The sequence below is a fragment of the Lepisosteus platostomus genome, chromosome 1 (genome assembly GCF_059453375.1).
Source record: "Lepisosteus platostomus isolate fLepPlt1 chromosome 1, fLepPlt1.hap1, whole genome shotgun sequence".
Classification (NCBI taxonomy): domain Eukaryota; kingdom Metazoa; phylum Chordata; class Actinopteri; order Semionotiformes; family Lepisosteidae; genus Lepisosteus; species Lepisosteus platostomus.
The window spans coordinates 12,580,171-12,593,298 of NC_142611.1; the positions used below are offsets into that span (position 1 = coordinate 12,580,171).

At 36.1% G+C, this 13,128-nt stretch overlaps 1 protein-coding gene across 1 annotated transcript in view; it reads left to right on the plus strand.

The window, feature by feature from the left end:
* The window catches only part of chrna8 (cholinergic receptor, nicotinic, alpha 8), a 113,521-nt gene extending 101,716 nt beyond the window's left edge, over positions 1-11,805 (plus strand). The window contains exon 10 of the mRNA XM_088624552.1: positions 706-11,805. Coding sequence (XP_088480678.1) covers positions 706-1,233 — 528 coding nt within the window. The 3' untranslated portion in view covers positions 1,234-11,805. The remainder of the gene's footprint in view (positions 1-705) is intronic.
* The last annotated feature ends 1,323 nt before the right edge of the window (positions 11,806-13,128 follow it).

Consider the following 13,128-nt stretch of genomic DNA (forward strand, 5'->3'; position numbering starts at 1 on the left):
GTATAATTAACCACACTGCTGGGTATAGCCCTGTTTCTAATATCATCACCCTGGTGTGTAAAGTTGGTAGAAATGTACTCAAAAAGATTCACTGCAGTAATTGCTGCCCACGATGCTTCTACCACATTTTGGTATTTTTCTTGGTCTATTTTGCTAAAAGTGTTTGGCTAAAAACATTTAAGTGTTCAGTCCAAGCATTTAGGTTTTGATATTTTTAAAGAATGTGTATACATCATTGGTAATTCAAGACATACTGTGGGGACATCATTGGAAGAAGACAAGCACACTTGCAAACAAATAGGAGTAAGGTTTTAGCTGTACTAGATACAGCTGCACTACCAAAAAAAAACCACAAACTATTTGGTCTGAGTATCTTGAAAAAATAACATTGATGTAAACTCTTCTGGGAGAGTTAAGGCACAGAACACCTTGATAAGAGCTTTCAGATTTCATCAGTTTTCAAGCTCAGTTCTTGATTATCTTAAAAGTAAACACTGTAGAGGTTCTTTATTATTTTCCTTAGTATTACAGTAGTTTCCCTGTCGTAGGACATACAGTATATATAAATATAGTATATTTAACTTAAGCTTGTCCTCCTCACTTAATTTCCATTCAGAAAATATCAAGAATCTTCTAAGCTACCTTGTTCAAAAACTCAACGTCGCTCCTGCAGTTTTTCCCCTTTTTTTGGGTCGCCCTTCACAGATACGAGTCGTGCTGCTCAACTGGTGTGCCTGGTTCCTGCGAATGAAGAAGCCCGGCGAAGACCGGAAGCTCCTGGCTTACAAGTTCGCTCGCCCCCAGCACCACTGCAGCACCAGCAGCATTGAGATGAATGCCGTTCCAGGGCAGCAGTCCAGCAATGGGAACATGAACATCTACTTTGGTTACCACGCCATGGAGAACCCCTGCTGCCCTCCCAGCAGCGACTCTGGGGTCGTGTGTGGAAGGACGACCAGCTCGCCCACGGATGACACCGAAACCCTACACACCAAAGCGCTGTCGGAGCACATCCCCGAAATCGTCAAAATCCTGGAGGAGGTGCAGTACATTGCCAGGCGCTTCAGAGACCAGGACGAGGGCGAGGCCATCTGCAGTGAATGGAAGTTCGCGGCGGCGGTGGTCGACAGGTTGTGCCTGGTGGCCTTCTCCCTGTTCTCCATCATCTGCACCTTCACGATACTGATGTCCGCCCCCAATTTCATAGAAGCCGTTTCGAAGGACTTCACATAAAAATAACGCACGGCGCCGCAGCATTTGCCAGAAAAAGTAAACGTCAAATTTAAATCAAGCATAAAACCAATTCAATATAACATTTTAAGTGTAAATATGCATCACATAAACTACTGAAGCCCCGCCAGCTTCACTGTGAAATCGCTGCTGTTATATTTTTTAAAAAGGTCCGCACATTTTCACATTCACTAATTCACTTCATAATTCAGATAATAATTCACTTCTACCACAAAACTGAAAAAATAAAAACATGTTCTGTTACTTTGGCCCTTGTTGTTAAGGACAGGGAGCCTATCACAAGCAGTAAGTTAATACGTGGTGAAGCCAAAGTCCATCTATATACCACTTTATATTCAATTTTTCGAATAAAAGAACAAAATAGGAATGTCACACTAGAAGACAACACCCCTTAATTCCAACCCAGCCATCAGTGCTACCCCCTCCAGGTTTCCCCTAAAAAAACCTGTAAGCAGAACCTCATGTCTCCACACCTTGCCGTCTCATATCGGAGTCCTATAGAATCCGAATATCGGGAAGGGAAATTGGAGGCTAAGAACTTGAGACTCCTGCTTGTATAAGTGATAGGACAGTGTTCTCAGTGGAAGTAAAGAGGTTGAGGTGTGTTTTGCGTACGAGAAGGACTCAAGATTAATAAACCACTCATGGCCTGATGGCATCTCAAGGAAACATGAGATTTGATTCAGAGACAATTGACACTACTCTGATAACAGTAACTGAAGACAAGGGTAGTATCCATGGACTAGGGAATAGCTAATCTTGTGTCCATCCACAAAAAGGGTAACAAACTCGACCCAAGTAAATACAGACCAATTACTCTGACTTCTGTTGCTTCTTACTTCCGTCTTACAATGTAAGGTTATGGAAACTAGCTATGGAACTAAAGTAGATTAGAGGATCACATATACGGAGAGTAGATAGTGAGGAATAGTCAGCTTGGATTTAGGTTGTACCTAAACAATTTTTAGAGGTCTTTGAACAAGCCACCACTGTAATGAATACAAAAAGAGCATATGATATGGTATATTTAAATGTTCAGGAGACATCTTCTTAAATCCCTCAGTATAGATTAATTCTCAAATTACAGGTGGTGGGCACTCTGGGAAACATGAATGTTTGGATTGAGAATTGGTTACTAAATAGAAAATTGTATAAATAAGAGGTGAATAAGCCAACTGGGGTAATGTAATGGGAGGTGTGCCACATGGATCTGTTAGGTCTTTGTCATTTGTCAATCTTCTTAATTTATATAAGTGATCTACTGTAGATTCTAGTCATTATTAGGAAATTTGTCAATTTGTCAATCAGTTGCCAACAATGTAGAAGTGGCAAATTACATACAAATAGATTAAGAAAGAAAAAGATTGGGAAAACACCTGGCATACTAAATCTAATGTAGAAAAGTACAGGACGTGGTATAGGGCTTAGTATTCTGGAAGAAAAAACATTAAACTATAAATATTTATAGAATATTTAGAAGTGGTAGAATTTAAATCAAGAGATGTTATGTTGAAATTATGTAACACAATAGTTAGGCCTCGTTTAAAATAATGTGTGCAATTTTGTTACCACATAAAAGAAAATATATCCTGCTCTGGAATTAGTCCAGAGAGAAGCAACTAGATATAATCAGGGGCTTTAGGGTATGTCATACACTGACAGGCTAAAGGATCTTTACCTTGTTAGTCTTGAACAGAGATGTGCACATTTGCAAAGGGGCCTGATGCAAGCATTCAAAATCCTCAAAAGCACTGACAAAGTCAACCCAACAGACATCTTCAGAATGAACAGAAAAAAAACAGAAGGCACAAGTTTAAACTATGTTGAAAGGCATTTAAAACTAAGATCAGGAAGGCCGTGGGAGCAAGCTACTGTACCTAGCCCTTTTGTTGAAGGCTAGATGAATTGTGTGGCCCCTTCTAATTTGTAACCTTACTTAGATTTTTCTTAACACATTACCCCCAATTTTTTAATTACCGAGAGGCCAACCAAAACTATGACCTGCATCCTGTGTGAGGTCAGGATAAAGGAATCCAAATCCCTTTGCTTTACAAAACAGATTATGCAGTTGTTACAAAGACAACCTTAACTTCCATGGGAACACACAGGCAGGTGTTACAGAATGGAGACTCAAGTAAAAAAAAAGATGAGTCAGGTCTCTTAAAATGAGATCACAGGACTCGTTCATGGAATGGACTTTGACTCTACATTACACATATTTGCTAGTTTTATTTCTCAAAATTTGAACAAGTTAAATCTTGAAGTCTGTATGGAGAGACCAGACTTTCTTCAAGTCATTTTATTTATTTTGCACAATTAAATACAGCATGAGCAATTGCTTTTATTTGCAAGGTGAAACCTCTGGTTGGGAGCAGACCGAGAAAGTATCTCCCCCATATTTTCATACTTTCACATTTAATTACTTTTAGGGAAATAGTATTTAATTCACTTTATTTATGCGCATGGGTCAGCAACTTATCTACCATATAAAGTAAGAGTTGTACTATTACCTTTACATTAAATTACCATATAACATTAAAAATGCTTCAGATGTAAAACATACAGTATTTGTGCCAAAAAGATACAAGAATGGATTACACATTATTTTTCTCAATGTTCCCATATTCACCCTTAATAATTCAGAGCAAATTTTATTTTCCGTTTTCTACATGAATACACAATTATGGTTAGTACTAGTAGCCATTCTTGTGAGCAAATAGAGAACAAAATCATGAATCAGCAAATGTTCCATGGCAGATGAAAGAATCCTAAGTACGTGTATTTTAAAAAGTGCTGTGTATATAGGTCACTCGTCTGAAACACTTTGATATATTAATTTTTTAAAACATAATTGAAACAGGGGTTAAACAGAACTTACTGAATGACAATCAGCAAAGAGTTTACATTTAGTTTAATACATTTAAAACAGCAAGGAGCATATTTTAAGTTTACAGCTATTTTATTTTAAAATCTTATTTTTAAATGAATGAATACTGTTGTATAAGATAAAGCTGAAATGGTAAAGTTAAGGATAACTGCAACTTGTTCAAAACAGCTTAGTACATTAAATTAATATAAAGATAAAATGCATAAATGCTTATAAAGTTTGTAACAGACATATCAGCAAACAGCAAATCTACACACTGCCATACATTTCAAAATATTTTTATAAAAATTCAAATGAGCTTTTACATAAATTCTGATTATTATTTTACAGAATAATATTTTTGTTTGGAGAAATTCCCTGGAGATTTCATCTAGGCCTGGTCATACAGCAGGTATCGGAGACCAAATATAATTTAAAATTGGAACAAAAATATCATCATGAATAGTCAAATGTCTGCAACCAGAATGCAGAGACTAACATTGACTTAAGTCAGTCTTAACAGGGTGTCACAGCTGTACCCAACACATGTACCAAACATGCCAAACAACACAAGAACAGGATGCCTCCTACCCAGAAAAATAACAAAGGAGAGGGAGCCTCAACTAGGACCACAATACTTCACAGGCCCCTCCTGTTGTCACTGTTGTGACTCTTACTGTTATGATATGCAGACTAAACACTGATATTCCCGACCTTTAAATATCAGAACCGCAGTAACTAATAATATATATTTTTTAAATAATCATATTTATAATAAAAATCATTCCCATTCTTCCAGATGACTTGAACAATTCCGAACAGAATAACTTAAGAGTATGCGTTCTCACAGAATATAAAAAAGAATAAATACATAATTAAGGAGTATCAAAGTAAATACGAAGGTGGTCACTAATCCTTTCAGATTAAATAAAAAATGCATGTCAACGTCTCAATTTACGTAAATAATATAGAACAAAAACAAGAGAACACCACCTTATGCAACTACAGTAAGAGGCAATTTCAACAAGGGAATGTAACAGCACAAAAACCCAGAAATAATTAGCCAAAGTCCAATATTATCTATGTGCATAATTACAATAAAAAACTGCAAAGGATATTAGTGTCTTTGTAGAGAAATACATCTGATTGGACAAAGCAAGCCCTTCATGTCTGATGAACTACTCCAAGATAAACATGCTACTGTATCTGCCAGCATGGAGACCTTTCAGCACCACTGGGTATAAGAAGCAAGACTAGATGCCAGCTTCCTTTAGTTAGTTCCTTCTTCCTATAAAGGAACATTTCTGTTCTGCAGTGTCTGGGATACAGTATCTAGGTAAAATTAAAGCTTGGAGCCCCCAGCCAAATGAAAAGGGTTGGATTGCCTGCTTTCTTTCAAAAGACACTATCCATCACAATAGAAGATTGACAACGAGAACTCTGGGCTTGTTGTGGCCTCCAGAAGAGCAATTTTTCAAGTGCCAGATTTGGAAGTAACATTGGAATTGCTTTTTTCATTGATCTGACTTTAGATTTAATTCACTTTCTTCTTACACTAATACCACTGTGTTTAAGTGAGTGGCACTCCAGACTTTCCAGCTTCACTCCATGGCTGTTCAATACCTTCTGTTGTTACTTTCATTCACCCAAGACCGAGCTCACTTTGGAGATCAAGTGTTGAATAGTCGAGATCTAAGAACATCTAAGTTCACACCTACAGTACCACAACAATTTAATAACACGATGCTGCCATCTCAGTTTTTATAAGCCGTTGACAAGCTCGGGAAAGTTCAAGAGAGCTTATTATTAGTTTATGAGAATAATTCTTTCTGCTTTTTCACAATTAGGGAAATTTGACTTTTTATGTGCCCCTGAACATATTGGAGGGATTCAAAATCCCAACGCACCAACATATAGTAACAGGCAAAATGATGTGGCAGCAAGAGCTCTAACTCCTGGTTACTATCCTGGCATATTGGTCACATAATCCCCTACATATGCAAATACAGTTGCTTTGAAGAAATAAATCTCTTTTTACATTTTTTAATCTCTATTAACTCTTTGCTGTGGGCATACACTGTCAGCATCATCACTTACTGTATATCAAATTCAGATCTTGGTTGTTTTAGGTTTAAAATGTCTTTTTCAGATACATGAAAATAATGTTTTTATGAAGCCGACATTCGCCATATTTTGTTGCCCATACTGTATATGGCTTTTTCATTATCAGCTTCCATTCTCACCATTCTCCCCGAATCACCTTCATTACCTTACTTTACATGAATTGTAACAATGATAAGTCATGTAAAACCCCAAATTGGAAATTCTGCATCAAAGACTGAAAGTCCTGTGGAATATTAAATGGGAATGTTTTCATTTCAATGAATGAAAGAAGCAATGACTTGTGACTGATTAGATTGTGATTGATGCGTTTCAATGACGACTTCACTTTTAAAAATTGATTTACTAAATAAGTAAAAAATAATAGTAAATAATAAAAAGACAGCAGAAGGTAGACAAGTAGTTCTGTTTGAAGAAATGCTGTATCAATGGCTTTGTACAGAAATCTTAGTAAGTAACAAGGAACACAGCCCAGTATAAACCTGCTGACTGGCATCATAAAGGTTTGAGACACTGAGATGCTGTTTATCAATCAAAAAAAGACTGTTTTCTGAGGCTGAGACGAGCACAACTGTTCGTGTGCTTTGCTTCAGGCCATGGCTGCAGCTGAGGAATTAGAGATTGGCCATGTCAAGCATCTACAGGGAATCAGTATCTTCACAGAATTGACAGATGGTCCCCACACCATGAGAGGTGACTGTGATTAATAAGGGGCATCGTTTGATAAACACTTTTTCAGACACTCGAAGAGGCCATTCAGGAATAAATAATGTGATATTCTTAATTTATTCTTCTATTTGCGATCTTTAATCTTTAAGAGGACAGTATGGATTATTTAAAGCACTGATTCTTTTTTCAGTTGAAAGTCTGTTGGGAGAATAGCATTAGAATCCACATCTCAAATGCTTCATTTATTTTACAAAACATTCTGTCTGCTGTAGATTTTCTCTTCATTTCTCCAAAATTTTCTCTGGGTTCATAATTTTTTTGGGGTCTTCATATTTATATAAAATATGATATATTGTCATGATATCTTGACAACAGAGGTTTCTAAAATAATGAAGAATTACTGTACATTCAGCTGTGCCTTAAAAGGGATAGGGGGTGGAAAGATAAAGATAATATTAGTTTCCAAATGTTAGCACTTTTGACAGAATCAACTAATCAATGACTTTATTATTGCAATTATTATACTGTATGTATTCAAAACTAAACACATCTACACGTATAATACTTAGGAATCATAGCAATATTGTTCACAAATGTTTTAAATATACAAGCTTTAATTTACCTTTTCATCACTTTATATTTTAGCAAGCAAATGTGCATTGACACCCTTACAAGCTGGTTCATATGTGTTTTAGGCAAATAGTTTTGCCTTTCCTCTTTTACAGTGAGGGCTGGCTAACCAGTGGACAAAAATGACAGGGTCTCCCAAAGTAGCTCAACCGATAAATATGCTTATACAGTACTTAGAACAGGTTGATCGCTGATGCCTGAGTTATACCATGAAGCAACTGGGATTCACCAAGGTTAGCGTAGATTATAGTTAGCTAGGGCTCTCTCTGCTCATTATGAAACAGTGGCCCCTCCAACTTTCATAGCTTTCATGCAAGCCCATAGTGACATCTATGAGGGATATGCCCAGACCATCATTGACCCAACTGTACAACACTGCACAGGTTTGCATGGGACAGCATTTCATAGCAGGTAAGTCTTAAATAACTAGTGGATTGTAGGTTCAACTCCCCACTATAGATGCTGTAGAACCTTGGTTGAGCTACATTATCCCATTTGCTCCAAGGCACTGGATTGGATTGGTATCCCAACTAGAGGTGATGTCAAGTGCCCTGTGATCACTTCACACCTTGAAACTAGGATAAGCTCAAGCCCTATGTAAAATTTTGTGGAGTTTGAATGGAATAACCTACCGACAAAATATTAAAAATGACACGTCTCAATTTAAGGAAAATGGCCTTCATTTTTTCATGTGTTTTTTGCCTGCTTTAGAATGATGCGGCCTGACTGGAACTTAAGTTACACAAAGTTGAGGTGATTGAATCACGTATGTCTACACACAGGAGAGCAGAGTCCAGCACTGGTCCAATGATTAGAAGGCACTTGACCCCGAAGAACCTGTCATTAGAACAGGGGGATTACGTGTTTTGTGACAGTTTGCACAAAGTTCTTTAATGAAATTTGCAAATGAAAAAAACATGGAGGTGGAGTCAAATTCTGGTATGGACTAGAAAACTAATTTTCTCACTTTTCAGCAGTAATTCTCCTCACTCAGATTTCTCTAAACCCTGTGCAAAGACTCACATGGTAAAAGAACACCTGTGCATGATGAACAGCTGAAATATTGCTTGGGAGTTACTATATTTAAAACAGGCTCAAGGTAGAAAGTAATCACTACAAAGTTACTGTATATTTGAAGAAGCTGGATGCCACTGAAAGAAGAGGCCAGCCTATCACAGTCTTATATTGAGACTTCATATCCCTTCATATCCAATTGTCTTCATTCTTAAAAAAATAAGCTGTTTTAATCTAAAATCCATAAATAAGACATCTTCTTTATTTTTCACATTCTCATAATTTCATTATGTGTCTAAAGGCAACAAATCTCTTACTAATCCCTTAAGACGTGCAACACAAATCATACAGTATTGGGCACAATTGTTATGTATGTCATTCTGATGTCCAGCCTCATTGCAAAATTACTTTTTGTTATCACTCCAGTATATCACTCCAGTAAGATTTAACAGTCACTTGTATATAGGAACAGCAAATACTGTCTCTAGTGCAAAGGCGAGCAAGTACATTCACAATTAATGTTATTAAAACATTGGCTGTCCTGATAGTTCAGCTGGTGTTTTCTGTATAATACAGTAAAAATGTATGTCAGATCCAAAACCACTTACACTTTAAGTATCTACTGTATGTGAATAATCTAACCATATTTCTCCACGTAAACAAACTTATTTCATGTCTTAAAGAATCCGGAGTAACAACAAAGACTTCAGACATTTTAATATGAATATTTCTGGTGATTGTATGTACTGTAATCTTGGAACTTACATGTACTGTATTTGCTTATATTGTCCCATACAAAGTTATATTGTCACTGTGAAACTAAAGCTTTTATTTCATGAATACCTGAGAATCCACCTTCAACTTGTGCTGACTTATACAATGTTTTCAATCTTCTTCTGTCTGTTATTGCATTGTTAACTTCGGAAGATGTGACAAATGTTCTTAAATTAGTCTCAGGTTAGTTTACACTACTAGAGTTCTCCTACTAGAGTGATGGATACCTATTTTAGGCAATGGCACCTTTTCTGTGTATTATTTGTAGACTATAATCGCATCTTAATTGGACATTGTGTTTTTAAAGATTGTTTTGATTGCACAACAGTGAAAGATTTGAAACAGTATTGACATTTTAATCACTGAATTATAGAGCTTTAACATTTTTTCCTGTAGATACCAATAATTCATGTTTGTGTGTCCTGGAATGACAAATATGCTGCCCATTTCACATCCACTGTCATTTCTTTTAGTCACAACTGTGCATGTCGAAATGTACATCTGAAGTGCACTGTCATAATAAATAGATGTATTTTTTGGTGACTAAAAAAGAATAGAATATGGAAGAAAGAGACTTTTGTTTAACCTTGGCTTGAGACAAGTTTCACAAAAATCCACAGCTTGGCTTATGGGTTAGTGTATTATAATTGGAGTTTCTGAAAAGTGCCAGAGAGCCTTGCGTATCATCACCTCATATCTCTCCATCATCATTCCTGCAACAGCTCCCTGGCTCATTCCTCATTAAGAGGGGAAGATTCCAACAGACTTTCCCTCAGCCAGGTGGGTTAAGTCAACACATCAAACTAATTTGAATTATGTTTTTAATTCCTCTTGAACTATTGAAATACATTAACTAACTAACCAACCCATGAAGGTGAAAGAGTAATGTTTTTTATGGTTAATTCTTGAGCTTTTATGGACACATGCGAAACTCACCAGGTTGCATGAATGGAGGGTGCACTAAAGATTAGTCTGTTCAATGGCCATCAGATTTTTTCAGCGGCCATCAGATTTGCTCTATAGCTGCTGATTGTAAGTTTGAAAATTTCAGCACTGCCTGCAGCGTGCTTAGAAAAAGAAGTAAAAGGTCTTGTGATGTTTGTCCAAAGGTCTTGATCATAACTATACAGTACATAGCATGACATTAAAGTTACTTCATGTTTTGCATTACTTGCCCCCCATGCATACCCTCAAACCATAAGGCATAACATAGTTACAACAATTATGTCCAAACATGGGACAATGCCACATGCATTCTCAGAGTTCACTGTTTATCAGAAAACAAAGGAGCAAATTTGGCTGCAAATATTAGATGAAATATCCTGTTGCTCCAGACCCTAAATTAAATGTTAACCCTGCCTTGCAACTTAAGGTGGGCTGGCCTTGAACTGATGAATGTCAGAGATTACTCTGTCCCATGTAGCGTACAAGAGCATGAGAAAGGCTGTAGACAAGAGGAGGTCATTCAGCTCATCAAGCTCACCTGGTTCTATTTCCCTGGTTCTCCCATAGCAATAGTTTCACAAATAGGAGCTTTCTAATATAATAAATAGCAAATATAAGGGTTATTGCCAAAAATTGCTTGATAACTTAAAAGCTTTCAGGTGAACCTGTATTTTCTGGGCCTGGCAAACAAATCCAGTTAACTTTCAGTGTCAAGACAAAACATGTTTTTGTTCATTTCCTCCCTTTTCAAAATCGAACAGTCTGGGCAAACTACATCTCTTGAAACATTTTTACATATGTAGCCTGCTAGATTTTAAAGCATTAACAGTATATTGCCCACATTTTTGTAAGGCAGCACATCTAAACCCTGAAGAAAAAGATGTCTCAATTTTGTGGAGCAGAATATGAACAAACACCACATGAAAATGTACAGTATATAATGTGTACTTTTCACTCATAGTAATATTATGATTCAAGAAAAAAACATTCTCAACAAGGTGAAAGGCTTTAAAACATAAAAAGCAAAAGCAAAGATAATGCATTATACTACTTTATATTACCAAAACTTGAAAAAGGTTTCCATTGTCAAAAATAACTTTTTGTTAGTGGTCTCATTTTGCACACCTTTTACTCTGCATGTGTATTAACTTTGGTCCAGGACATGTAATACATATAAAAAAACAGTTACATACGCAAAGCTGTATTCTGTTCTGCAAGTGAAAAGTTTCATGAAAGCGAAAAATGCATTTTGTTATATTTTTCTTGATGCATCATTTTTGTGAGAACTACAGTACTGAAAATTATATTATTATATTATTATTGATGTTGATGTCACTGTTAATACTGTTGTTTTATCACTCTTAATGGAATATCACAGTTTTTGAGTTAACGTATTATGATTTTTGTGTGTGATTTCTCTGTGACCTTTTCCTCTCTTTTGTAAAGTTTGCTTTTGTCAAAACCTTTCCTTTAATATGTATAGTAGTTCTGATAACCAACTGTGTCTATTGGGGAAATATATATATGAAATATGGGCACTGTTTGTTGGCTTTTTTTTCACAACTTTACAGTGCATTGCAATTCAAATATAAATGACCCATCATTAAAATAATATCCGCTGCAAATAACATGGCCACATAACCCCTAATGGATAGTTTTATCTACTATAGTGGTATTACATACTGTACAGACCTGTTTTGTGATCTTACTGTATGTACGTACAGCATAGTGTATTCTGCAGTTGAACAAGTATTAGGCTTATTCCACACTGAAAAGAGAAGAAAGAAAACACACAGGTGTCACATTTGAAAACACACAGCCGAAATATTACATTTTCTTTCTTCTCTTTTCAGCATGGAATAAACCTTTACTTGTTCCTTTTCAAAAGTGTTTGTTCTCACAGTGAGCTGGCTAACTTATGTGTTCCACGTGCTTGGGCGACCTAAGTGACAATCACAAACATTTAAGAATAAATAATAAATAGATTATTTAAAACTTGGAAACATCCAAAGATATATTATTCAAAATGAATGCTAAAATGAGAGGGCAGGGCAATGTCTATTAACCTTGAACTACTGTAAAATGAATAAAAGCAAAAATCAAAAGCTACAGGAGAGAAAGACACCCCCCTTCAAAATTGTGATTGATTAAAACAGCACATAAATTGTGTGGGGACATAATGAAAGACCCAGTTTCAATGCCTGGATTTTAATTGTTTGGGATGATTACAGTGCTGCTGTATGCTGGCTGACCTTGAACTTGGCAATCTATGTACTTCTCTCATCTCTCAAAATGATCCTTACACTCCTGTTCGCTCTCTGTAGGTTTAATGGACGTTTTCCCTCTGTGTAATTTTAGCCTTTCATTTGTTACATTGGAATTCAGACACATTATCCCATCGTAACTGGTCCTTTTTTGCATGTCTGGGTGAAGAACTCATCACAGATGGCCCCAATTAATGAGAAAAATGGTCCTCCTTCTGTAAACTGTTGTAAAAAGCAATGAATCCTCAAATCTTGCTTCCAAGCACTTAATTATGAAAAGAGAAATGCATGCAATTCATACATTTTATTACAGAGACTAAAAACTGGGGTTATAAATTAACCAGGCTGTGTTTAATGAAATGGTTTCACAAAATACTGCATTAAAAATATAATTTTGTAACTTTACCTCTAGCGCATGGTGTTTTCAAAGCATTTTTTATTAAAAGAAAATATTGCACTATCAAACTAAAGTGTAATAAATATTATTTGACTTTAAATGTGCCCTAAAGCGAAGCTTTTACTGTCAGATCTTGAAAATAATATACATTATTGAATCTGAACCTACAGTATCCTATACACACACAGACCACCAAA